Source organism: Clinocottus analis, unplaced genomic scaffold, assembly GCF_023055335.1.
Source record: "Clinocottus analis isolate CAN_PGR_092001 unplaced genomic scaffold, fCliAna1.0.p SCAF_15, whole genome shotgun sequence".
NCBI lineage: Eukaryota > Metazoa > Chordata > Actinopteri > Perciformes > Cottidae > Clinocottus > Clinocottus analis.
In genome coordinates this window covers 4,911,463-4,938,301 of record NW_027175876.1, presented here as the reverse complement: position 1 = coordinate 4,938,301, position 26,839 = coordinate 4,911,463, and the positions used below count along the sequence as shown (strand labels likewise).

Below are 26,839 nucleotides of genomic sequence, written 5' to 3'. Positions count from 1 at the left end.
GAGACGACTAAAGTAGACCAAGACAAGCTATTTACTCCACTTCTGATGCCTTAATGGGGAGAAAACTGGCGAGAGTAGGACGGCCAAAAACCGTCCAACTTCATATAACCGCTCATAAGATTGTCGTGGTCAGAAAATAACACACTGGACTATTTTACATGTTTGTTAGATGATGCGTGATGCATCGCAGTGAGCGCTGTTATGATCTGGGCTCTACCGGGAGCCTGCGGTCCCTCCTCCATCAAACGTCAGAAAGTAGTGGTATAAAACACGCGAGGCCGTCCCGACCGCTCAAAGTCGCGTCTACCTTGTTAACCTGACAGACTGCGGTCTGCCTCCGCACAGACAATACAGAGGCACGAGATCTTAATGAGACAGAAAGAGCAGAGAGACGTGCCAAGCTGCGGGACGACTCGAACCTTCACGGGATTGAGCACAAGAATGCGAAGGAAAAGTTTGTTTCCTACAGATGTGTTTGTGCCGGATGAAGTTCATATTTGCGGGGCAGTTTCTGTTGATCCGGACTTTGCATTGAGTAATGTCTAATGGGCGGACATACACTTGGATTTTTTTTTGCTGGTAACAAAAGGAACTGCCACAAGACAATTGATTGAGTGAGGAGTGCTTCCATCATTAGTTCATAAGGGAGTTAAAAGAACCAACAGCAGGTTTATCACTTTAGTTGACACTGACCTGGGCAGTCCTCGCCTGTGAATCTGCACATTTCAACTCCAGAGCGCATCAAATGCGGAGAGAAAGATGCATTTGGGAAAGGCTTTACTGTTTGTCCTCCTCCTCAACTGCGCAACTTTGAGCTCATCTCTGTCAACTTGTGCCACCGTGGACATCGACCATGTGAAAAGGAAGAGGGTCGAGGCGATACGAGGTCAGATTTTGAGCAAACTCCGACTGACAAGTCCTCCACACTCCCTCGGACCGAGTAAGATCCCGTATCAAATCCAAGCGTTGTATAACAGCACCAAGGAGCTACTGGAGGAGCTCAGGAGGGACCGGCAGCAAAGTTGCGGTCAGGACAACACAGAGACCGAGTACTATGCCAAAGAGATTTACAAATTCAACATGGTCTACGGACCGCCAGAGAGCAGTAAGTATTACAATTATTTAGGACGTTTTTATTGCCGATTTGTTTAAAATGCCAGTTCCACGAGTCAGCTGTGCGTAATTACGCACCGAATGAAGAGTGCACGCCTAAAGCCCGAGCTCAAAGCCCGATAAAGTTCCTTATCCATTCATAAATATCTGCAGTATTAAAAGCGCGTTATTCAGCCCTCTTCATGAGCCTGCTGCATAATAAAGATGAATAAAAACACTGATTTTAATAAGTATTTGTGTCAGATATGGCTTTTTCCACTATCTCTTTAGATTATCACAATTACAATACATTGTACAATCTATAGACATGAAAGTAGTCTTTCAAAGGTTGTGCCCAGCTTTCAAAAGCTGGGCACAAGATGTTTCCTCCTTCAATGTAAAGTTCATTCTCAGTGCGTGTGTGTGTGTGTGTGTGTGTGTGTGTGTGTGTGTGTGTGTGTGTGTGTGTGTGTGTGTGTGTGTGTGTGTGTGTGTGTGTGCTGGAGGCATCAAGTTGCCACATCACAGTTGTGAGTGGCACACTGGACCGCAGATGCACTTCTAGACTCTTTGTGATGTCACAGACTCATCTTCTACGTACACGTGTAATATTCAGACTGGATGAATGTGAAAACAGTTTGTTTTTTTTGTCAAAATGCACACATTTCATTCTGCACAGTGAAGCGCAAACATCCAAGTGAACAAACAATATGCACAATACTTTTTGGAGTGGGACAGGGACTTTAATATGACATATTTGTGACCCAATAGCTTTGTAAAAAAAAACAAATGTTTCAAAGCTCTTTTATGTTTTGTGAAACTGAACGATGTGCACTGGGACGACGTGCTTTGTTACTGCAGTGCTCACCAACCTGTTTTAACTCCAGTGTTAGTCACTCTCCTGCTCCTGACGGCACTCTTCCTCCTCTCGCTTCTTTTTTTTCCTGCGTGGATTCTGCCCTTCTCTCCCCAGATGTTCCCACTTCTTTCCCGTCAGGCACGTCTGCCCAGGCGGATAGGGATGCCTTTTGCTTTTCGGAGAAGAAGTAGCAGAAAGTGAACTGAGGTGGACAGGAAAGGTTAGCTGATGGAGGGACCTCCCCGTTAGTCTGCATGGAGGCATCCCTCTCTCCCCCGGACTCTGTCTGTACCACGGGGTCCCATGAAGCCCTCGCATTCACTGACACATCATTTAGATGGAGCTTAAAGTGACCCCACTTCCTGTCTTGGCCAGTGAATTACCCACACGGGTGGCCCATGAGAATGAGATCACTTACTGCGCTACTCAGGTTTAACTTTGCTAAATTGAGTGTGAAACTGAGCCGGCGTCCGTTCCCCTAAAACCTGAATGATTCCACTGTGCCGTCATTTTATTGCCTCGACTGTATAGGTAACATTTCACTGCGTGGTTAATAATGAGCTCTATTTTGTTGGTGAAATATTTGTTAGGATTATCAGTAAAGTCTTGTTAGCCTGACTTTTTTTATTTTTTTTACTTCAAGTGATTTGTGCTATAACTCCGTATTCGGCGCAGCCATTTCCTTTATAGAAACAAAAGCTATGAGTGGAAAACTTGTGCTGAGAGGGACATGTGTCAGCACTTGAGGGAGATTCATACAGCATGTGGTCCGACTGAGTTTGGATTACTGAGAAAGTAGAATAGGATAAATGCTGTGCGTGTGTAGGAGCCAAAGAGGGCCTCATTGTCTAGAGCACAGCCAAGACCATTGCATCACAGTCCCTTTGAAATCAACAGGTGTTTCTCAAAAGACCTATTTTCTTTCAGCAAATGTTCTGTTTCGAATCTCGCAAAATGTTTTTGACAAAAAACGGCAAGCAGTAGGTGCCTTGTGTTCCTGTGGTGGTTTCCTTTCTGGATTCGGGGCCGCGGATGAGCTTCATGATGCAAGACACAATAACATACGCGCACAGTTGGGTGTAGATCACCGTTTCTTTTGGACATATTTCTTCTCCATCCTGTAGTTTGATGTGATGAGCTGAAAACAAATGGAAAAAGGCAGAAAGTCTATATTGAAGCATAAGTGCTGACCAGGCAGAAGTATATTTATGTGTGTGCATAGTCAACATCTCTCCTTCTCAGATACTTAAAATGTCAACACGCTAATAATATTCCTAAAAATGTGGTATTGGCATGGCAGAGTGTTTTTTAATGTGTCCAATGTGATGTCATACTTGGAAATATGCATTTTTGTCAATACCCTGTATATCCACATCCGTACAGTGAGCCCACTCTCTGAGCTGGTTAATGTGATTTTCATATGCTGGAGCAAGATGAACAGTTTTATAGATTAGTGTGCTTAACTCTCATTCTACTCTATTCTGCTTCCATCTATACATTAAGTTAACTGGCTGAGCTGATCATCTGTATGTGACCCACACGAGACGGGTATCAATGTTCTCGTCCAACTCTCAGCCAGAAAGCAAATGAGGGCCTTCCCCAAAAACGGTGAAGTATTCCTTTAAAATCAGGTAGAAACAGAAGAGAGTGACTGAAGACAGTGTTATGAAGACACAGCCCCCTAAGTGTGTTGCTCCTTGTGGTAAAACAGGTTTTGACTCCTGGCCAGTCACATCACGCTCCTTCCCTCAGTTAACGTAGGCAAACACTCACTTTTTGATGGTTTTTCAAGGTAAACTGTTGACCTTTGGTGGATCTGAGGCAGCTCTGTGAACCAACACAAATCCGTGACAGGTGCAAATGAAGCAGAAAGCTGCCGGAGGACTGGCAAATTACTACATTGAGAGGCTGGACTGCAATCATCGGAAAGATTTCCTTTTATAGCATGGTACGCATGCAGAATCTGGCATATGTCAATGACTGAGGTTGAGTTGTGGAGAAGTCATCATGGTCAGAAAGGGGTTTGGGTCCAAAAAGTTGTCAGTGTGGCCGAGGGTAGCGGGGTTTTTGATACGCAGATACCAGGGTGGTGAAGTCATACTAAGCTCAATAATGTTGCCATTTCAATTACAACATTTTCATTTCCACCAAATATAGACAAAACGTGTCCGAGAAATGCTGAGGAATTTTGATAAGGCAAGCAACCACACCAATCATTCACTGCGGGCTGATAAACTTAGTGCCAGCCACGACAGAGTCAGTAAACCCGAGATCATATTTGAGGTGTGAATAGGTTTACGAGTCTTCTAGCATATTAAAAAAAAACATTTACTGTAAATCCATGCTATTATTTTCATATAAAAGTATAGCTTTATTTCTGAAGCAATATGATATACAAAAAAAGTTCCCGTTTTCATTGCCATCGAGAGTTTGAAATGATTACATTTACTGCCAACTCAGTTAACAGAGTGCAGCACTTCTTTGAAACACCACTGAAATTACTCTGGCATCGAGCGGATACAAGTTTGATCCAAAGAACCCCTCACCCGACCGAGTCCGCCCTCCCTCAGCTCGAAACGTCCTCGATTGTGTTGTGGACGGAGACCGAAACAGAAAGTGTTAGAACTCAAAGAAGCGGTCAATAATCAATTAGGCAATCGAGTGAAAACCTTTTTGATAACTAATCGTTCAAGTTTCAGCTCCTCAATTGTGAGGATTTGCTGCTTTACCTTGTTTTCTTATTTAGTACAATTTGTATTTTTTGTGTTTGTCAGATAAAACGCTCTTGGGCTTTATGACATTTTGATTGCATTTTTGTCAGTATTTTATGATTAAAAGTTATTAGTCGAATAATAGCAGAAAGAAATTGGCAGATCAACCAATAGTTGCAGCCCTTGTTAACTTTTTAAATGTTGTACCTTCACAACCTTGATGTCGGCTGCAGAGAATGTTTAGAGATATATTTTTTTATGGTGTCAAGACCTTATTCAAAAAACATTTTGCTTTTGTACATCATCTTACCAAAAGAAAAAAATACACAGATTTAAATAATAAAGGAAATAAAGGCTGAATGCATTCAGCCGCTTCCGTTTCAGGGTCATGATCTTGTGCACACTAGCTCACTGTCACACTAATGGTTTACTGGACACTTTAATACCATCATACCATCAACCAATCACAGCATTCAAGGACTGTGTTCAGACTTAAGCTGCTTCTATTGCATCAGACCTTGATACGAATTTCCAAGTCTGTTCTCTCACAAAACCTTTTTATGTTCATTCTCTCCTCCAGACGATCTGCTCTACTGCCCGAAAGGCATCACTTCCAAGGTGTTCCGCTTCAACGTCGCCGCCATGGAGAGGAACTCAACCAACCTCTTCAGAGCAGAGTTTCGAGCTCTGAGGGTGCCAAACTCAAGCTCCAAGAGGAATGAACAGCGGATTGAGCTCTACCAGGTGTGTAAAGGTACCGTTTCCATGTCCTTCTACCAAGACGAGAGGCAAAACTCACAGCAACAAGGAGCTTCAAAGACTTTTTTATGAATTGTAATCTTTGTTATAACATTGGAAAAATTGTCGAGAACATATTACATAAGCCGGTTAGTCGTTCTCCACAACTTAATTTTAGGCCTTAATTGACAAAGAGTCAACAAAAACGAGATTATGGTTGCAGGCATGCATGGGTAACAGCCAGAACAAAAGCTGAAAGCGCCACAGGCCTGCAGAACGTTAGGAGAACCGTGACAGTGGTGTACTGTTTGAGTGCAGCGCTGGCAGTCCAGATCTAATACAGCCCTCATTTTGGTCATGTAGAGGGTTTTTTTATTTAGTCTTAAAACAGTAAGCAAAGTTTATTAAGCGGTTAAAAAGAGGCTCTAGTCTGCTGATTGATGAAATGATGCAACTCACTTCTGCAGTAAGTCAACGTCATCAGGTCCCTGTTCTTCGGTTGTAATGTCCTCGCTATTAACGACTCAATATAAAGCAACTTATTGAAATAAAATGAAAAACATACCACCACATTCAGATGCTCTGGTCAGGAGTGATGTCATGACAAACCCAAACGTGCAATATTAACAATCACATGGTACTACTTTAGGCAACTACCAACAATTAATTCCAACTCAACACCAACACTTGTGCCAAATAAACGACTAAACCACATTTCATAGAAGGTCGGTTGGTGGCTACCATGTCTTTAATTGCAGAGTTTAATCTGGGAGTCAGCGCTACACAGCAGAGAGGATTGCTGAAGAGAGTCGACAAGGGTCATGTGCAAGTGAGATTTCCTGAAATATGTTACTTGTCCACACTTTCTTTATAAAGACATTGGAAGTATAACGCGCTGCTGGACTTGTAATTTCACATTGTATTAATGCTACTTTTATACATTTGATGCTCCCACTGTGCACACGGAACAACCACCTTTATATCCACAAGCTGAGACTGGACACATCATGATGTCAATATATCAATATTTTCATATTGTAGAAGAATAATAGAAGTACGAAAAAGAGGTTGATTTCAGTGACAAACTCACAGAAAAGTATTGCCAACGTTGCAGCTCTATCCAAATTTGTTTCAGCTTTTAGCTTATTGTTTTGGTCTCAAGGCACACTCATGGAGTGTATTATTGAATATGACTGGCTTTTGAATATTGAATATCATTGGCTTCTACAACCATGTTGCCAGGCAGCTATTTGCAGCAAACAAGCGTTGATAAACTAACTATACCCGACACGGAAAAGAAACAACATACAGTACAGACAACGCTATCAACGGGTTAGCTAGCTGGTTTGGAAAGTAAAACAAGCTAGCAAGCTAATGAGACAGATATTTCCCTCAAATGCATCTTCCAGATGGATACGAACATGACCCCAGGATAATGCTAATGTTGCTCCATGTCTGCTGGATGTGGGCATAGGCAGTAGTTTCCTAACAGACAGGAAGGAAGTCTGTCGGCTTGCGGCGGTGTTCATCTCCAAAAAAAAAAAAGATCCTGCAGATTCAAAGGGCCTGCACACCTCCCAGGTGTTTTGGATTATTTTGTCTGTTTAAGGTGGGTGGAGTATGTGAAGTCACCTGACTCCACGATCCAATCAGAAGGATTAAGGTGCAACCTGTCCCGCTGCATCAGGTGCAACAGTGCTAAGTTAGGGAGACGTCCATCAAGCGTGTCCGATCATGTTCACAGTCCTGACAATAAGGTCTTATTAGCCAAAATATGCAAAATCACATCGCTGTGGTCTGAAACAATTCCAAAGTTGATCAACTAACCCTCATTATGTAAGGCAGCAGGCACTACGTGCGAATATAAATCATTTACAAGAGAAGCATCAATAATTGCCTCCTTAACGTCGTTGGGTCACATTTGTACCTCAAATGATGGCTAAGTATGTCTGCTAACATGCTAAACTAACATCAACAAGCAATGGCACAGCTAATGCAGAGCGAAATTACAGCTGATCGTGTAGCTTAATTTGCGTTTATTCACTTAATTGAGTCTAATGTCACATATATGCTGCAATTTCACGAACGTTTTCTTTTTTTCTGTTCCATCTGTTTTCATACTCCAGTAATCACATCTGCGCTAATGTAATGATTCATTACAAGTGATCATTGCAAGTGGATAATTGAAACAACAATCATGAGTTTGATAAATTACTGCTTCTTCTTGTACGGACGTCCTCCCCCGCGTCTGTTCTAGTCTACGTGTTGTTTTGTTAGTTGAAGCTGTTTCAGTATGTTTCAGAGTGAAAACATTTTCGGGTGACCATTAATATTCTCACTTTGCAGATTGTGAGGCCAAACGAACACATTAGGAAACAACGCTACCTTGCAGCCAAGAATGTGCTGACCAAAGGTACTTCAGAGTGGGTCTCCTTCGATGTGACTGAAACAGTGCGGGAATGGCTGATGAACAGAGGTGAGACCGTGTCCTTTGTTATCTCTCAAAGCCATGATTCATCCTAATGATCATCCCATGTTTGACCTCACAAATTTGCGCAAGTAAATGTTGTTTTTTAAAGAGGGAGACTGTTAACTTTGGCTTAATCTTCCACTGTTTGCTCCCAGGAACTAATCTGGGTTTGGAAATCAGTGTGCACTGTCCCTGCCACACATTCAACTCAAACGGTGATATCATTGACAATGAGAATGAGGTGCTGGAAGTGAAGTTTAAAGGTGAGCTTCTACCATATTTTGTCATATAGTTATTTATGCCAAGTGTCAGTTTAGCTGCAATGAATTGTGTGACATATTCAACAATTCAGCAACTCATTTGTTTAATTAATCATTGTTTAGCTGTTAAAATATGGTTTAATTGGGCGACAAATGGATTTTATACTGTTGCCTGATGCAATTTTTGCCTCTGAAGACAAAGAATCAACTCGCCATTAAAATACTGATGTGTTTTCATTTCTACATTACGTGAAAGAATGACAGAGATGACAGCTTCATCTGTGATAACTTTGCCAATTGTATTCTCAGATTAACAGAAATTACAAAAAAAAGAAGGTTGCTAAATAGTTGGTCTAAGTGCATCGCGTCAATAATTCAGGTGTGGATGGAGATGACGAGCAGAGCCGCTTGGATCTGGATCACCTGAAGAAGAGAAAGGACCAGTACATGCCTCACCTCATCCTCATGATGATCCCACCTCACCGTCTGGACACTCAGTCCACACGCCGACGCAAGAGAGCGCTGGACACAAACTACTGTTTCTCGTAAGGGACACATGAATGATCTTTAGCAATAGTGTTTAATTTTAGAACATTCAGTCTCTGGGTCAAATTCTTTACATTTCTTAATCCCAAACATAAAAGCATGTTCTTATTATTGTCATTCTCACTGTGTCTGGTATTGCCAACATGTGGCCATGAAGATATTTAATATCCGGAGCACCATTACAAAACTTTATTTGGGCGCCAAATTGAACTATTGCTGTGCTATGGCTATTTCAGAAACACGGAGGAGAGCTGCTGTGTCCGCCGGCTCCACATCGATTTCCGTCGTGACTTGGACTGGAAGTGGATCCATGAGCCCAGTGGTTACGACGCCAACTACTGCTCCGGGCCCTGCCCCTACCTGAGGAGCTCGGACACGACGCACAGCTCGGTAAGAGCCACCCCGCAGGCAGAGAAAACAGGAGAGTTTGTGAGAGCAAGACTTTTCCCGCAGTGAAAACACAATGCATAGCTTCTCATTTACTCCAAGAGGTAAATTGCCATGCTGATAGTTCCTGGATATCCCAACTGAATGTGGGACCTCTGCTACACAGGGGTCTTCATAGGACAGAACACTTTGCAAGACTTTTGAAACTTAAGGAGTCTCTATGAAAAAACAATTGACCTGGGCCGGCTGTGGCTCAGTGGACAAAGCGGGTTGTCTGTTGCTGTTTGATTCCTGGCTTCCGTGCGCGTGTCAAAGTGTCCTCAAGCGTAACACTGAACCCTAAGGTGCGTCCTGGGGACTTCACATCATCCTGATGCCTGGGATGGTTTTAATGCAGAGGTCAAATCTCTGTTGTAAAGAACTAAGTTTGGTTTGCTTTGGTTCCTGTACACACACACACACACACACGCACGCACGCACGCACGCACACACACACACACACACACACACACACACACACACACACACACACACACACACACTACCTGGTTGAGTTTGAATGTCTCGCATTATTTACAGATGCTCAAAGTTGCGCATCGCACTGATTTAAGCTAGCAAGCTAATTAGCAAGAGTAAATCACTCACGAGATTAAGAATATAATTGAATCTCTCCTGTTTGCTTTCCAATAGCTGCTGAGCCTGTACAACACTCTGAATCCGGAGGCGTCGGCCTCCCCCTGCTGTGTCCCTAAAGACCTGGAGCCCCTCACTATACTCTACTACTCTGGACGGACCCCCGTAGTGGAGCAGCTCTCCAACATGATCGTCAAGTCTTGCAAGTGCAGCTGAGAAGACGTGAACTGCGAGGTAGCACGGCAGGATTTTACTAGGTACTGACGAAAACCCATGCTTGATGACTTTTGGACTCTTAGCTGTGACAAATACTTTACCTGACCCTGTGGCCTTGTGGCCTAGATCTGAACATCACTCTGGAGGTCACGCATTTTGTTAAGGATGCAGAATTTTTTTCTAAAAACTTGAGGTCCCTCTCCTCCCAGTCTGGGTGACAAGTAATAATTTTAACCTTAAAAAGTCCAAACTAAACGTCATCTTGCAATCAAAGCATGTTCTTGAAGTATGTCCCTCTAGATTTGTGAAGGTGGACAACACATTCCTAAAGCTAGATTGCAGAGAGCCCTGTACATATTTAAACTGTCCAAACAAATCGGGAGGCGCTTCAAACACAACAAATGAAAAATACTTATTCTGTGGTTTATTCTCTGCTTCATAGTTTGAGCAAATATGCCACAAAGTTCTAATCTCCAAACTGTCAGTAGAGCAGCTTTCTGTCTCCAGCCGAGGGGCGATATTGTCGATAGTCACAAATATAGATTGTGCGCTACTGAACAATCGAAGGGTCAGGCTGGATTTTATACCTTCTCTTTGCCTGAGGTTCCCATCCCTTCAAAAAGTGGACACTATCTTCTAACACAAAAGGAGAAAGGACAGACTTGCTGCTGTATCCAAAGCCATAGCTGTGGTCAGAGAAAAGGAGAGCTGAGAGAATGCCTGCCGGATTTGCAATGGAAAGTGAATGAACAAAGAAGTTGAGCCAAGCTTTTCTTTTTTTGGCCAGCCAGTAGTAATGGCCTTCTTTTTTTTTTATTTGCGGTGCATCAATTAGAATGGATGGAAGAAGAAGAAGAAGAAGAAGAAGAAGAAGAAGAAGAAGAAGAAGAAGAAGAAGAAAAGAAGAGGGGACCTGTATGGAAGCGAAGAACTGTGGTGGATACAAGCCATGAGCACACTGCCATTCACTGGAAGTTCTCATCTCTAACAGGTTCAAATTATTTATGGACATCAAAGAATATACTGGAAAAGAACATGTGTTACGCAACAGTTTTTTTTTATGGGATTTATTTTACATGAATGGCAGATTTGGTCTGTTATGCAACTTGTCACTTCGTGATTGTGTCATTGTGTCATTAACTGGGACAAAAATCTTTATTATCTTCATCGGTGGAAACACTTATATATTAAACTAAGGGTACTGTTACATTTCGTGTGATTTTTTTGTCCGTGTACTAATTAGTTTGACCTGTTGTATGTGATCCAGTTATATGTTTGACTTAAGTCGTATTGTATTGTAAGGGGACTATCCCCAGAAAGTTTAATCAGAGCACTTTTCTCCAGCAATAATAGCAAATGGCACGCCATTTGAAATGCAGTCTACTCCTTTGCTCTCCTATCAACTCACCCGTCATCCGCCACTCCAGCCAGCTGACAAGGAATCGCGTGTGAAGTTCCCAAAAACACTGCAGCCTTTCATTCCCTCTGCTCCGTCTCTGTTTGTTTTGGTGCTCTTTTACAGCGTGAAGCCCTAATGGAACAAAAAAAGAAATGAAAAGGGAGGGAAAAAGTCATTACATGACAGTGGCTGGATGTACAGTTAGACCTCATTTCAGGAGAACGGTTCTGAATCCCAGTACTTTTTGACTTTCGCCCAGTCGCCTTGAGATGACATTTAGATGATGTTTTTTTTTTTGTTGCAGTAATATTGCTTGATTGACTTGTTGATCGTGATTGTTATTAAAAATACAACATGCTAAATCTGTATGAGCCCTTTTTAAGTCTTCAGACTCACTAAGAATCAGCTTTGCGTCGCATTTAGTAGATAATCAAATGTAATAGATCTGTAAAAACATTTAACGACGAATGATGAATTACCCATTGGGTTAGTCTGCCATGTTGAAATGCCATTTAAAATGCTATTTTTTTTCATAATGCTTTGGTTCCATACGAACATAATTTTTCTTACTTGAATCTCACCAGTCCCACCTGTTTCCTGCGGGCTTTTTCTTCTCTCTCTCTCTCTCTCTCTCTCTCTCTCTCTCTCTCTCTCTCTCTCTCTCTCTCTCTCTCTCTCTCTCTCTCTTTTTTACCAGAGTAATAAATTCAACTTCCCTTTCTCTGGAATTGTTGCTTGAGAGCTTTCCCAGGCAAAAAGCAATTACTTTTATTTTCAGTACATATTAATGTGCCGACATCACGTTACGGTCTTATTGTTCATGAATGCTAAATCACGCATTTAATTGAGAAGCGTATTTTACATTTGGCACCGCTTTCACAACACCCTTTAATTCATCAGGAAGACCACTGCAACAGATCCTTTGACCTTTGGAAAAGAGCTGCAGAATATCAGGGACCAAGATAAATGTATTATTCCTTATCATATTTGAAACTTAATCAATGAAACTTAAATCCATTGCACATTTATTATCAAATTACTAACATAAAAACTGTACACCTGTTGATCTATTTTGAAAGCGATAAACTCATGAACCTTACGATTTTATTATTTGTAGCTGCAGAATTGCTAGCTTATGTTAAATGCATTGACCCTTATTAATAAAAAGGAACAACTGCTTGTTCCAGCCTAACCCTAACTCTATATATCATTACTAAATATTTTATTAACCACTAATATAGCCATATAAAGCCCTTATTAAGGGTGCTGGCAGCATGCTTATTTATTCAATTTTCTCTACTGAACTGGCAATCAGTCGCACAGATTTTGGAGGGAGGGTTGGGGATCCTTTGAGCTAATATGGACTGACAAGTAGCCAGAGAGAATTCCCTTTCTCTGTGTGCCCGTTATTGTTTCCTGTCACAATCAATCAGAGATGAACCATGATGGAAACACAAAGACTGGAGGGCATGACGAGGTCTGAAAACAGGGGTCGGGGCTTTAATGGCTTTGCAGACAGCCTTGTACTAACAAACACACATTACTGGTAAAGAGCAGTCGTGCCCCATGCATGATTGACTTTTAACCTTCAGCAGAAGTCAGCAGAAGTTATGCCATTTACGTCCACCATTTGTCCCGGTTGAAAATGTTTTTTTTTTATTTTTTTTTAAAAACAGCAATGTTCTCGTAAGTTTAACGACGCATAACTGCTCCGCAACTTCATTTCACTGTTTACTTCTTCAAGTCAGCAAATGCAACCAAAATGGTGCGGTTGTTCACTAGGTGGACTCCCAGCAAGAGTAAAATAATATAGCGGATTCTTCCAGAGTATCTTTTCCCATGTCGGTGTAATGGAAGCAGGCTGAGGGGTTAGCGATGGCAGGGCCTTTCTTAACAAAGGCAGGAGCTTGGCTCGGCTCTTTCAGTTCATGCAAGGAGTCATATTGGCTCATGTAGTAGCTAGCCACATTTTTTTCAGCAAAACACCACACAGGGAGAGACGTACAGTGAAGCGTATGTGTTGCAGCGATGAGACGTATTTGTCAAACGTGAGACAGAGAGGCTGTCTTAGTTCAGCTTTTAGAGGGATCACGGTTGCACAAGTCGCACCACCCAAAAACCACAGCAAGCAATCTCATCTCCTCTTCTTTGATTGCATACCTCTTTCGGCTGAGTCTGTGCTTTTATTTATAGCACCGGAGGATGATTTTGAAGACGAAGATAAGGACCTTTTTTTTTTTGTTCTGGGAGCATGCTGGCAACCCCAATCCCAAACCTGCAACAAACCTATTTCCAGCTCACAGCTAATGGATGAGCGAGCAATAATCTGATTGGAGTTCAGGGTCCGTTTCTGGGTTGTAGTCGGACTTTCTCAGAACTTGTGCTCTTCCAAAACTTACCAATGATGAATTGCATGACACGTAAATGCACAGAGGTTTGGAAAACTGTGTCTGCTGCTATTCCCTGAGCAGATTAACAGATGTAGAGGGAGAAAAAGAAATTGAGAGGGGGAGGTGAGAGACAGACACAGAGAGGGAAAGTTAGTGTGCATGTGCGTGTGTGTGTAGGAGAGAGAGAGAGAGAGAAAGAGAGAGAGAGAAAGAGAGAGCGAGAGAGAGAGAGAGAGAGAGAGAGAGAGGGGGAGAGCGAGTCTTAAAAAAAAGGACTGTTGCTGCAATAAAATCATCAGGTCACATCAGACCAGTTCTCAGGCCCTAGGGTGGAAAGAGTTGTGTTATTCAGCAATTGGGATAGCGCACGTACACACACACCCACACACACACACACACACACGCACACACGCACACACACACACACACACACACACACACACACACACACACACGCGCACACACGCACGCACAGTCAAGCCGGCAGAAATAGTTACTGGAAAAGAGTGGAGGGGTGAACAAATATGTAAACACATATCAACTTCATAGACCTTTATAGCTAAACAAATGAATGGGAGGTCTGGATCAAACTACAGCGTTATATTACAGAAGAGTGTGTGTTTCCGTGACAGAGGGATGGAGCGCGCACGTGGCCGGAGGGAGGAAAAATAGACACTGAGTGAGAAAGGGAGGGAGACAGAGACAGTGGGAGATTATCATTTGCACTACCCAGGATATGAAACCAAGTCAACAAACAAAGTCACCAAGTTTAAATAATGCAAGGTAAAGAACGAATGTTAAGACATAGCGAGGCCAGAAAATGACGTGACAGACTGTGACTTTTGAAATAGCGGAAAAACATTCTTCAATCTTGATTCTAATCAAAAGGTATTCAACGCGGCCTTCCTCAGTTCAATATGTCCTCAACTTAAGATATTGTAGACGACTGACACTCATTAGTTGATTTTTATCAACTAATCTGTTCTCCACAAGAAAAGTATGCAAAAGCAAGACTTCAAATAGCTTCATGGAATTAAGTCATTCAGCATGAAAAAAGTATGTACAATCTTAGGAACGACTTAAGCCCAGCTTCAGACTTAACTGTCTTAACAGAGCCAGGCCAATGACACAGTAGGGTTGCCAATGCAGGGGGCTCCACCAAGGTCATCCAACCAAAATGCTGGATCCAGTCCAGCTTTTGCTGCACAGCAACGTGACCTTGTCTGATGAGGTGCCGTGTTGGCTAATCAAACACACGCAAGCACACATTTCTGGTGGATTCACTGTGTATTATGAACGATGTGTGCGTCTGTTCCCTTAAAACAATTTTACTTGCCTCTTACCTGGCCGGCAGCTTGTGGTGGCTAATGTTAGCAAACTTAAGACAGACATTTTGTTGTATTACAAACACTAGATTACTAATTTAGGTCACAGATTTTAAGATTTTTCAGGTTGTCCTTTACACAGAAATCTATCTACAGGCTGTTATAGGCAACCAAGTCCGGAAAGGTCTTAGTTTTACGTTACAATCTCTTCGCCCATTGGCAATAAGACAAAGATGAATAAAAATGCTGATACTCATCATGTGACCACCAGGAAGAGATGGTCACATATACAAACAGTCTAACTGCACACCATCGTGACAATAAAACAATAAAAAGGACTCCTTTGTTTGAGGAATCTGTGTAACACTGCCAACAGCGGGGTTTAGGTTTCCTCAAGCTCATTTATTTTGTCTCTGTAGCCGTAAACACCTTCTCCGTTTACATCAAGTTATAGGCCCTGATGCTTTACCCACTGCTATATAAACCCTCAGAGAAACATGAGGCCTAAGTATAAAGCAGCATGGCTGTGTGGCATTTAAAGCATCCTGTATGTGTGCTCAGCTGCACTGGAGGGATTCTCAGCTCACACATGCACATATATGGCTTGTGAGGAAAAATACAATCTTAAATCATGTGGACACCTGAGTGGTAATTCTCGTCAGATTACCCTCTAGGCAATGGTTACACCGGCTTTCTTCTCCATCCGCATCCCAGAAGTGCAAACCAGATTGATGAGGGAAGTCATATCCTTAACAGCCTCTGATGCAGCTGCCTCCACTCAAACAGGTAATGGAGACCGTGTCAGCAGGGCGCTTTCTCCTGCACAAGCTCCAAAATGAGGACTTAAGTGGTTTTGCTAAGTTTATTATCTTTCTGCCTGTCTGGGCATACTGTATGTTCTCACAGTGACTGGGGATCAAACTGGTGAAAACAGCTATGCAGCTGCCTCTTCACAAAGAACAAGAGATTTATGCCCCTTGGATAAAGGCTAAGGAACGCCAAGCGCAAAAGTCACCAAGTCAATAAGCTGCAAGAGGCCCCAGCAGATGTAAGAAATGCTGAATATAAAGGCTTTCTTGACCACACTTGCATCATGTGCGACCTTGCCTTAAAGGAACAGTGCGTAGGAGGAGGAGCTATTGGCAGAAATATAATTCTCGGTCTTCTTTAGTGTTTAATCACCTGAAAATATGAATCGTTATGTTTTTGTTACCTTACAACGAGCTGTTTATATCAACCCAGTGAGTCCTCTTTAGGGACCTTGGTCAGAATATACAAGGGAGAGAGGGGGAACTGTTGTTTTGGTCTCCAGGGCTGGAAAATAAAACACGGGAAACCTCTGTTGCTCTTGAGGAGAATTCATTTCTGCACAAATTGAAACTTCCACTGTACTTTTTACTTGAAATCCTTACCGCTGGACTAACTTCTTTTTGCACCGCTCTCTCTGTCTTGCTTCATCGCTGACACTTCAAATGACCTGACTCTTGACAAGGCCGTTCAGGTTCTCAGCTTTTCAGCTTTTCTTGTCGGCCATCGTAGTTTTCCTCCAAGCTTGGCACACGGGAGACGTTTCAACAGGTTGCAATCTGCAACCTCACAGCTTCATGACCTCACATGCACCCTCTGGAACTCAAATACTGGAAGTACCAATAAGCCTTACCTTTGGATTTACACAGCATAAGTGACTTATGCTTCATATTGTAAGAAGAAATTCGGAGAGCAAAGTACATGCATGGATTAAACAAATGAAAAGTACAAAAGAAAGGATTGCTGAACACAGATATGGATGCTCGTCCCTTCAGACGGTGAAAGCTTCATCCAATGGCTGAATGTCCTGCAGGAAAAAAAAATGCCATGCCAGCATTGGCAACATCTGCCTACTCTGCATAGCAACCCCAAAAAAGAGTCTGGCAATATCGGCAGAGCATTTCAAGAGAAGGACAGAATATTTTTGCTAATAGTTTAGCCTTCTGCTCAAAGCAGTCGCTCGGGGCAAGGTATAACTTTCTCTCCATCTCTCTCCCATCCACATTCTGCGTGAGCTCAAGGCGACGGTTAGCAGAAGCCAATATTAGGCAATATGCTCTCTCCATCTCCTTGCCCCTATATAATAGCGTCAGGATCACAATCGGGATGGTGTGTGAAATTAACGACTCGCATTTGCACAGACAACGTCTGCTGGGACTGGCCGAGGACAGAGGAGATCTGCAGGAGACGTGCTGCACGTTCAAATTCTGGTGTTTTCTTTGCCTTTTCCAAAACCCTTCCTACCCTGAGGTAGCACTTGAATTACAATGTGCTGAAATGTAATTATGGGATTTTTGCCCAATAATGCTAAAAATAAACAGCCTCCCCCGGCTTTAATGTTGGTCGAAGAGAAAGTCTCCAGGTGTTTCATATATTGTAGAGTTTGGACTATAACTAAATAAATGAAAACCAGGTATTTCCTAAAATAATCTTTAAACAGGTGTTTCAGAAGAGGTTTCACCGCTTTATGTTCTGTGACATTGTAATAAAACCTCATATAATATGCATGGCCCAGCGTTCTCCAGGTGCAGTTGAAGTTGGTGTAAAAAGCCGTTTTCCAGCTCAATTGTCAAAGTCTCCATTTAAATTTGGACCATGTGCATTTAACTGGGCTGTGGTTGGACTACAGATGCCACAGTTTGGCTCCAGCAGAAGCTGTTACACCAATTGAGTATTTAGCCTTTAAATACGAAGTGGAACAATAGGCTTCCAGTGATAATGAGCCATCAGAAAGTACCTTGTGGTCTGGTACAGTCAGATAAGAGCAACTAACTTAAATGTGCACTGACGTTTTCCAAGTGCAGAAAAGTTCTTTTCAGTTCTAACAATAACTTAACTGTTCAGCGTGTGGATACAGAAAACTGCACTGTTGGACTTTTTTGTCCGTTAACATCCACGACCTGATGCCAACATTACTCAACAAAAGTGGAAAAAGTCAAATTTGTACATCTCTAATAGCGCCGCAATTACTCTTCTATTAGTAACAAGATATTTCAGCCTCGGTGTTGCTGAGTAACCAGCAGAAGCAAAGACATGCTGTTCGTCCACAAAGTCAATGAGAAACATGTTTGGTTTGTGCCTCCCCATTAATCTGCACAAGACCTCATGACTCTTTTGGCTGGCAGCGCTCCATAGGCGACAGGCTGTCTCACACAATGTGTTGGTGTGTGTGTGTGTGTGTGCTGTAATGTACAGCAGGCCTAAAATACTCTATGGAAGTTTGTACTTTTATGTGCGTACATGTGTGTAGAGGCTGTATTCGGGGGTTGGGCCGTCATAAATAAAGGTGTACTTTCATTTATAGGTTCCAAATCCCAAACTAAAGCCGACCACTTTGCTACAATAACACTATTCTATAACGCGTCTGAAGCTCGTTGTGTTGGTGACTTACATGTCTCCAAACGCCAGTCTGAAACTAATTATGACGCCGCTTCTGTCCAGCCGCCACAGTCTGATGTGGAATAGCTCGGCAGACCCACAGTAGCAGGATATACTTGCTGTCACGGGATTTTTTTGCCGGTCATCAAAAATGTGTGATTCCTTTAAAAAAAAAGCCTCACAATTGCTGGAGTTGCTGATAACAGCGATAGCAGCCCGGCGAGTATAGTGTCTTTTGATGGGACATCTATTTTTCTTTTTTTTTAATTTAAAAAAAAAAATATTATGACCTTTTGTTTTTAATCACGGGTGTTCTTTTGACTCACGCATGTAGGATTTATAATCTGTAACTCTTTATGATATTCAAACAAACACTGCATAGTTTTCAAGTCACATCCTGTCGTCACTGTAAACAAAAACTAATACGCAGCCCCTTCTCGCATTCCCACGACACGCTCCAACGCACCACGTACGATTTGGGCTTGGCGGGCTCCTCTCTTAAAAGCAGTCACTGATGTCCTGATGGAAATGGCCTCACAAGGAGTGCTTTTTTTTTGGTCTTCCGATGGTGTATCCAGTGAAATCGAATGCCCATAAACAAACTGTTGCTGGTTCAGTTTCTCCGTTCTCAGATAATCTAAAGTGTCCAGATGGCTAAATCGGATGTGTAAACATACAGAATAGGACGTCTTCTTCCTCCGCCACCGCTGTTCACCCTTCCATCTGCAGACCCCGATGCGATTTCCCTTTGTGTTCTCTTCCAAATGAAATAGTGGTTTTCACTGTGGCTGTAAATGGAGCTGATCAGCTGTGTTTTGTTATGTTTGCAAAAAACGCAAGTAACAAACATCCTCGTAGTCAAGCTGCGGACCGTTCAACGGTCCACTTCTCCAGCCCAGTGAGGAACATGTTTCTTATATTACCCGGATTACCATCTAAATACAGTTTTATCTTTTCAGCACCACAAACATAATCAGTGTAATAGGAAACAGAAAAACCACCCTGCGTTTTTTAAAAAAAAAACCTTGTTTCAACGTTAATATTTCCAAAGACGGAATAACAAATAACGTTTCCACTTGAAGAGCTTTATTGACTAATTCAGCTATTTTAATTAATTTCTCAAGTCAGTAATTTTATTTTTACGGCATTATGTTTCCACTTAATCTTTGGCATATTTCAAAAGGATCCATGAAGCTCAAAAGCACAGATTTGCCGAATAAACACTGCAAACCTGCTAAGCATATTGATGAGTCGCTACTTTTTCTCCCGGTGACACATTGCTCAAAGTGAGCTATCATATTAACCATAAAGGAGCGGTTCCCTTTTGTTTGTATCTTGCCAGATGAAGCTCGTTTGCGAGCATTGTCAGCTGGATAGATGCTTCAGAGTTGTTTCATGTTGTCAGATGACGTTTTGGAACAACTAGTCAATGGTGGGTTGGTACACAGGACTGGAAATAGGTTCACACAAGTTTAGTTGACATTCTGGACGACTACATGAAAGCTTTGTTGCAAATCTCCGTGAGGTAACCTATGATGACCCAAACCCCCTTTCTCCTCCTCTCTGTCCCTTCATGTAAAGACAGCTGTGGGGCCTGTGCACCCAGCAGAGATGTGACACCCTGGGATACAACAAAGACCCTGTTTGAACACACTTGGTTGTGCAGGATTCACAATTACAGGCCTTGAATCTGTGTGTCAGTGATGGATACTGGTTTCATGTTTTCCAGGTTTTCTTTTCTTGTCTTATTTGATTTCAAACTGCTTCACCCACGTGACCACTGTATTTAATCCACTATTTAAATATTGAGCTCCTTTCAGGTATGCAGACGGCAGAGCAGACGAGTAACTGGGTCAGAGCTGTGAGAGACAGACAAATTAGACTTTTATGATTGGTCTTCATGTTAACTTGTAGTAGGTTATTTAATAGTGGAAAGTTATTCCATATGTTTCTTTATTGTTAAAAATCCACACACAAGGGTGTATTTTTTTGATTTGTGACTTAAAGACAAGAAAAACTAGCTTACTTGGAATGAATTAAAAATATAAAACAATATTCAAAATGTGTAACTCATATCCTCAGCAGTATATAGATCCAAACCATGCTAGGGTAGCATTAGCGGGCTGTCGTTTTGTTTGCATTTTGTTGTTGTTTTCTTCTAATTTCCAGAATCATTTGCCATACCGGCTCACAAGTTTCCAGAGTGCATTCAGTTTGCGTGTCAGCAGGCTCTCCGCTGTCTCTGTCCACTCTTCTACGGTATATTTAAGGTGTCAGCACTGCTAATTTGAGTTTGTACGTGAGGCGTCGAAAAGAAAATACATGCCGTCCCGTATACCGCGAAAGATAAGCAACACTTTGTCACAGTGAGAACACCGGCAGAGGGAGTTTGTCTACAATGAATTGAAGTTGCAAAGACACTATTGTAACCACAGGCTTGTCAGCGTGGGCATGTGAAAAAAAACAGCAGCTTTGAGTACTGAACGCTTGCGTGTACATTTCACAATCATTCAAGCGAAACACACAAACCTTAGTTGTGATTTTGTGTCAATTAGAGATTAAATTAGATTGTGAATTCTGAGAATAGTTGTTTTTAAACCTTCCGGAGCAACATTTGGAAATCTAACTGGGACTTTTAATGAGTCAGTAATGACAGATGTTTATGGTCGGGTGAGATTTACTCTTCTGTAATCTTCAGAACAAATCCTTTAACCTGCCATTAGTAAGCACAGTTTCACATGGCCTCTGTTGTTGTTAATCCACCTTTATATATGGTTCACTGTACACTTGCAATTACCTTTGCCCAAAGCTACATTTTATACTCATAACTGCCACCAGGACATGATTCCACGCATGCGCTTGCAACATCACTTATGCTTGTGCAAGATTTGGTTTTCTTTTACATCCAGTCCGCCTTGATTACCGTGCGTCAGATCGGTCATTCATCTTTCATCGGTCCTGGAAATGTAGACAGAAACCACAGGGTTGTACAAATTTTACAGTCCCACTACGGCCGCGAGCTCTGCTCCTGGCTTCGTTTTCACTCCATCCATTACGATTTGATAAGAAATCAAGGCTACTAAACAAAAGATGGAGATCTAAGAGCAATCCTCCCCTCTTTTCAGGAAATAAAACTGTCCAGAGACAATTGAGTTTATGGGGAAATGTATCAGGGAATTTCCAGAGAAGAATCCCCTTCTACCCGTTTAGCTTATCTTAAAATCATTTGTCCTCTGCCAAAAAGTGCTTTAAGAAGTCTGCTATTCCTTAGAATAAGTGTTGTGACTTTATACCTAAAATTGAGGTCTGTGTTTGAACTTTTTCACGAGCGGATCTACATTCAGTGCCCGCTCTCTCAGGGGGGTTGCACACACATCTGTTATCATTTTTTACTTTTAATGACATAATGTTTTAATACGGCGTTCAGCCCTCACCCGTACCTCCCAACACACACTGATTCACCAGCTTTTTTTTTTTTTTTTAAACGAACAAATGAAGCAGGTCAAACACCAACAAACTCACTGTGCAGTCAAAGAAACCACCGCCTTCTTTTCACATTGATTCTGCAGTCTGATCTTCTGGTGTTGCATGATCGATAAACCCAGAAAAGCAGTTCATTCGAAGTCTTCCAAGTCTTTGAACGAGCAAATGCAGGCCTCACCCCACACATTGTAAAGCATGAGTCACAGAGTAAACAATATCTTGTGAAGAATTTCCCAGCAGTGGTAGTCGTCCCACACATGCTGGGTGGCACTGACGTTCAGGCGTCTGCTGCTTTGCTTACTGTTGCTATCAGACAACATCTATCAGATGGATTTGATAAATTAATCCAGAGGCACAACTTCTCTTCCAAATGTTCGGCCCCACACGGCGAGTCCTGTGCTTGGAGGCAATCAAACGCAAACACGTTGGGGTTTCATGCTGATATGTGTTGAGTCAAAAATGTGTCATCTCCCCAATACAAGCTAAAGTATCAAAGAAAATAAAAACCATAGTCTTACATAATCACAGCCCCTCTGCATTGATCAATCACAGCTATTCAAATGTTACTGGGAGTAGATCCCGCATCAAGATTGCAATTTCAGACTGAAGCATTGACAATTACAGAGCGCAGCGCCAGAGCCGCTGGGAAGAAAAATTGGTCGAGAACATAATCTGGTGGAGTTGTTAGAGACAGTGAATGTGCAGGTTGATCTGCCCAGAAAAATGGTCCCTGCAGGCGGTCCAGCGGTGTCACTGGGATCCCATTAGCATGTAAGTGCTCACCGTGAGCAGCGTTCCTTACCTCGGGGGATCAGGGGTGCAGAGCCCCTCATCTGGATCTGGTTTAAAACAATGAAGGTGGAGTTAAGTTTTTTTTTTTTTTTCCCTTCCCTTCAATCTAAGGAAAGCAAAAAAAAAAAACCCTCTCATTTCGACACTCTCATTTCAGCTTTTCAATTAGCTTTTTTGGACTATTTTGGATGCTTTCACTTAAAGGAGGTGACATGAACTCAACCAAGAAATTGCCAATTTAATCACTGTTTAATGCCAAAAAAAAGAAAAGGAAAAGGAAAAGGAATTCAATTTCATGTCCAGCTTTCATCTTCAGAAAAGATCTATTGCTGTATGTAAAAGTCAACTGTGCAGGATTATGTGACACATTATGGGACACATGAGTAATGTATTGCTTTGAGGAACTAAGAATAACCTTGAGAGAAATTGCCCCTTTTCTTCTCATTTTTATCACAATTTGAGCCCTTCGCTCATAATGTAAATTCTTATTGGGTGTTTTTTTCCCCCCATCTGAATCTGATAGAGAGTAAAAAAAAAAGAGTTTTGCTCAGCGAGTAAACAGAAACTAAAAGTATTTCATGCTAACTACAGACACGGTTTCCTGTTAGCACTCCCGGTCTTATGATCCCAATTCTAAATTGCGCCATATGTTCCAAAAATTACTTTTTGCAAAAGCAAATCCAGCAAGACCTAGAGTTAAAAATAGACACATGGGAAATTTGGAGGTTGTTCAGGTATGTTGTTGGTTAGCTTCATATGGTAGATCCATTGAAGCCTCTCTATAATGATCAAGTATATCTACAGATGTGGTCGGAGAACAGATTTATAACAGACTTGTGTTTGAATTCTTTGGCTGAAATCTGATTAGATGTTAATCTTTAACTCGTAGCCATTACCGTCAAATGTATATGGTGCTTTTAAAAATATATATCATTTTTAAAATAAAAAAGGGGGAGGGAGGGTATGTATCAAAGTCTGAAAATATGGGAGGGCTGAGTTTGTGCAAAGCGATATATGCACATGCTTAATACACACAGACGGTACCATAAAGATGTCCCTCCTAAAAGGAATAGTTTATGTTTTGGGAAATGCTTTTTTGCTCATGTTTGTGCATTAGATCTGAGAGTGGGTTAGCTTAGCTTAGCATAAAGAATGGAAACAGGAGTAAACCGCATAAAAAAAGGTTTACTAAATCTTACTAAATAACACATTATAATTTATTTATTTTAATTAGTTTAGTCAGGAGTTTGAAGCAATGGCAACAGTTTCCACTAAAATGTATATTCTAAACTGGTAAAACACTAAAGTTGCATCACTTTTTTGAATAAAGTTAATACATGTAAATCACAAAAGCCACAATGTTCCTTCAAGACTCCCCTTCTTGGTCATCTGACATATTCTGTTCTACTGACTTTGTATTTAGTTTCTCTTGCACCATCTCATATTCATTCTTAGAACCTCTTAATATGTATTTCATCTATTATGGGCGCTGTGACTTTGTGTGACATTGCACTGAAAGCCATTTACCGCCTATAATTCTTTACAATATGACATTTTCAGTCTGTCCTTGTCATTACAAGTTGTGTTAGATAGAATGATCAGATAAATACCTAAAAACAAAAAGTGTTTATGTGTTCGGACTCCAAATTAAGAGAAGAATTTTTGAAGGAAAGCTCATTAAAAAACAAAAACAACCAAAAAGTTGTGCAACATTTTAAAAAACTTTCCATTTCCAACAATTATATCTGTTCCTCCCGCCCAAACTAAAGACCCCTCTTAGGCCATTACACTTACCTTTAAGTTCCACTTACTGTGACCCAATGCCCTACAGTAAGTGCCCATAAAAATGCCACAGAAACTAATTACAAGGAAAGTTGATCTTCCCATTGTTAATTTGCCAGTTAAATGTTGGCGTCCCTCTGGGAGTATAGAGATCTCAGAAAAAGGCTCACTGGGAGAGGTCATTATTGTGGCGAGCTCTGTAAAGATACAATTTCAGTCCAGGAAGCTACGGAGCTATGGCCAGAACCACAAACACACCAAAAAACACACAAGTTCAACTTTATTCCACATGGAGGAGATACAAGGGACTTTTTGCTTTGATGCTCCGTCTGTCTTTTCTCGAGAATGAATACCATTATAGCTGGTCATTAGGATGCCTGCCTAGCAACTCGCTGGCAGTGACTACATTATGTTGGCCGCGAGCCTGAAACGCGAAGAAAACATTGGCCAAAGTGATGATCCGGGCTTGGCTGAGGGAGCCGAGAAGATTTATTTTCAGTAACATGACATCAATAAGAGCAGTGTGCCCGTGTGTTGAATCATATCTTATCGTGGATGTCAGCCCAAAGCACTTTTTCATTTCACGGCATCAGAGAAGAGCAGTGTTTCTCTTTACCACCCTTGCTGATACCATCAGCACCGGACCAAAAAATAGATTACAATACTTTGGCCTCGCAATTCTGCTACTCGTCTGCATTTCACGAAACTGGCTTTTAGATTTAAGGAAATATCTTCACAGCTCATGAGATAAATCCGATGTGGAAATACATGGCTCTGGGAAGGGCTGGCCAGTACAAACTGGGGGTATAAGATGAGGAGAGACGGTTCTTGATACGTCTTACTAGGAGAAAACCTTCCTGACCAGCCGTTAAATTGTCTCTCTCTCCCTAACCCTCTCTTCTCTGTTGGCTTCAGCAGCGAGTTTCCATGAGATCGCAAAGGCCTTCCTCGCTCCCAAGAGCCTCTAAGATACCACACAGTAAATGTAAAGCGATAATTCACCGGGGGGAAAAAATGACTGCATGGCTAACTGGTAAAGACACGGTTGGTCTGGAGGACAATGAGAGGCGGATGACAGATTGATAACGGAAGAGACAGAGCATGTACCTCTGTTCCCTCCATTATGGTTTTACTGCAAATGCACATTGGGCTACGGCCGAAGCCGTACAATATTTGATAGAGCACATTCATGCCGCCGACTTTTACAGAAGCTGAGTTTAGTGTCTGGCCGGTTTGAATTCATTGTGCGTCTGAGGACGAAACGACTCAAATTAAAGTCTCTTCACTGCTCCCACGGACAATATCTATATTTTTATAGAGCAGGTTTAACATATTGTAAAGGGATAATCTGTGCAGGTAGTATTGTGGAAATGGCAAATAATTGTATTTCAACATCATGACATGTGCTACGGCATTTAAAACAGGAAAGAAATCTCACTCCAACTTGGTTACAAAGCCAAGACTTTGATTATAGCTCCTCCAAGAATCAGTAAGCTCGGGCTGCACTTAAACAAGGCCGGCACAGTAATATCGCTGTGGTATTCACCACATCTGTCAGTAGGTATTATAAAAACACTGGGAGCATGAGTATTACTCCCTGGCCTTCTTTATTGGTGATTTGGTGGGTGTCTCACAGGTACAAGCAGGCATCAGGGAGGTATCAGAGAAAGGGAATGTCGGAGGAAGCCAACACGGCTTTCTGATGTCAAGAGGTCGGGATAATGTTGAATAGATGTTAGTGTTCCTGTCTGCTCCTCTCTAATTTAGACCGAGCTGTTTAATATCCAGATGAGCTTGGTCCTCAATTTATGAAATTGTTAGTCTACTAATACAATTGCATAGACTTATTTATTAAATCGACAGATCAGAGTTTCTCCGCGATGCATCGTGCAAAAGCAACACTTTCAATCTTTTCTTTGCTAGAGATGTGTTCAATTCAGCATGGAAAAAGCATCAAGAAATCACATTTAAAAGTGAACTGATACAGATAAATCGACTCATCAACTAAGAATGGGAAACCTTAATCCATTATATCCTGAATTATCTCAGTAACATTTGATTTCATCTGCTGAACTTCTAACCCCTCAGTCAATCATTCACTACCTCTTAGACAATAAACACTTCATACACTCTATGTACACTCGATGGGTAACTGTTTAATAAGATACAAATAGAGATTTTTTGACAGAATAGTCCTCATGTCATGCACATCTTTATCTTTATCATCATCATTTTGGGGCTGCTGTAAAGCTCAATTTCACTACTGGGATTGTTCCAAGTTTTAACTCATTGATTTCAGCAAAATGTAGTATCCAACTAATTATTTATTACGCAATATATACATTTAAAGA

General features: G+C 41.7%; 1 protein-coding gene across 2 annotated transcripts in view; it reads left to right on the top strand.

The window, feature by feature from the left end:
- Positions 1-759: 759 nt before the first annotated feature.
- Positions 760-26,839, top strand: part of LOC137785481 (transforming growth factor beta-3 proprotein-like) — a 48,103-nt gene continuing 22,023 nt past the window's right edge. Inside the window, exons 1-7 of one of the 2 annotated variants that reach the window (XM_068576756.1) lie at positions 760-1,105; positions 5,243-5,406; positions 7,747-7,876; positions 8,026-8,133; positions 8,510-8,675; positions 8,913-9,066; positions 9,754-9,930. In XM_068576756.1, the coding sequence (XP_068432857.1) occupies positions 760-1,105; positions 5,243-5,406; positions 7,747-7,876; positions 8,026-8,133; positions 8,510-8,675; positions 8,913-9,066; positions 9,754-9,912 (1,227 nt within the window). In that variant the 3' untranslated portion in view covers positions 9,913-9,930. Of the gene's footprint in view, positions 1,106-5,242; positions 5,407-7,746; positions 7,877-8,025; positions 8,134-8,509; positions 8,676-8,912; positions 9,067-9,753; positions 11,120-26,839 lie in introns of those variants that run through there. The other variant, XM_068576755.1, reaches the window with a different exon arrangement.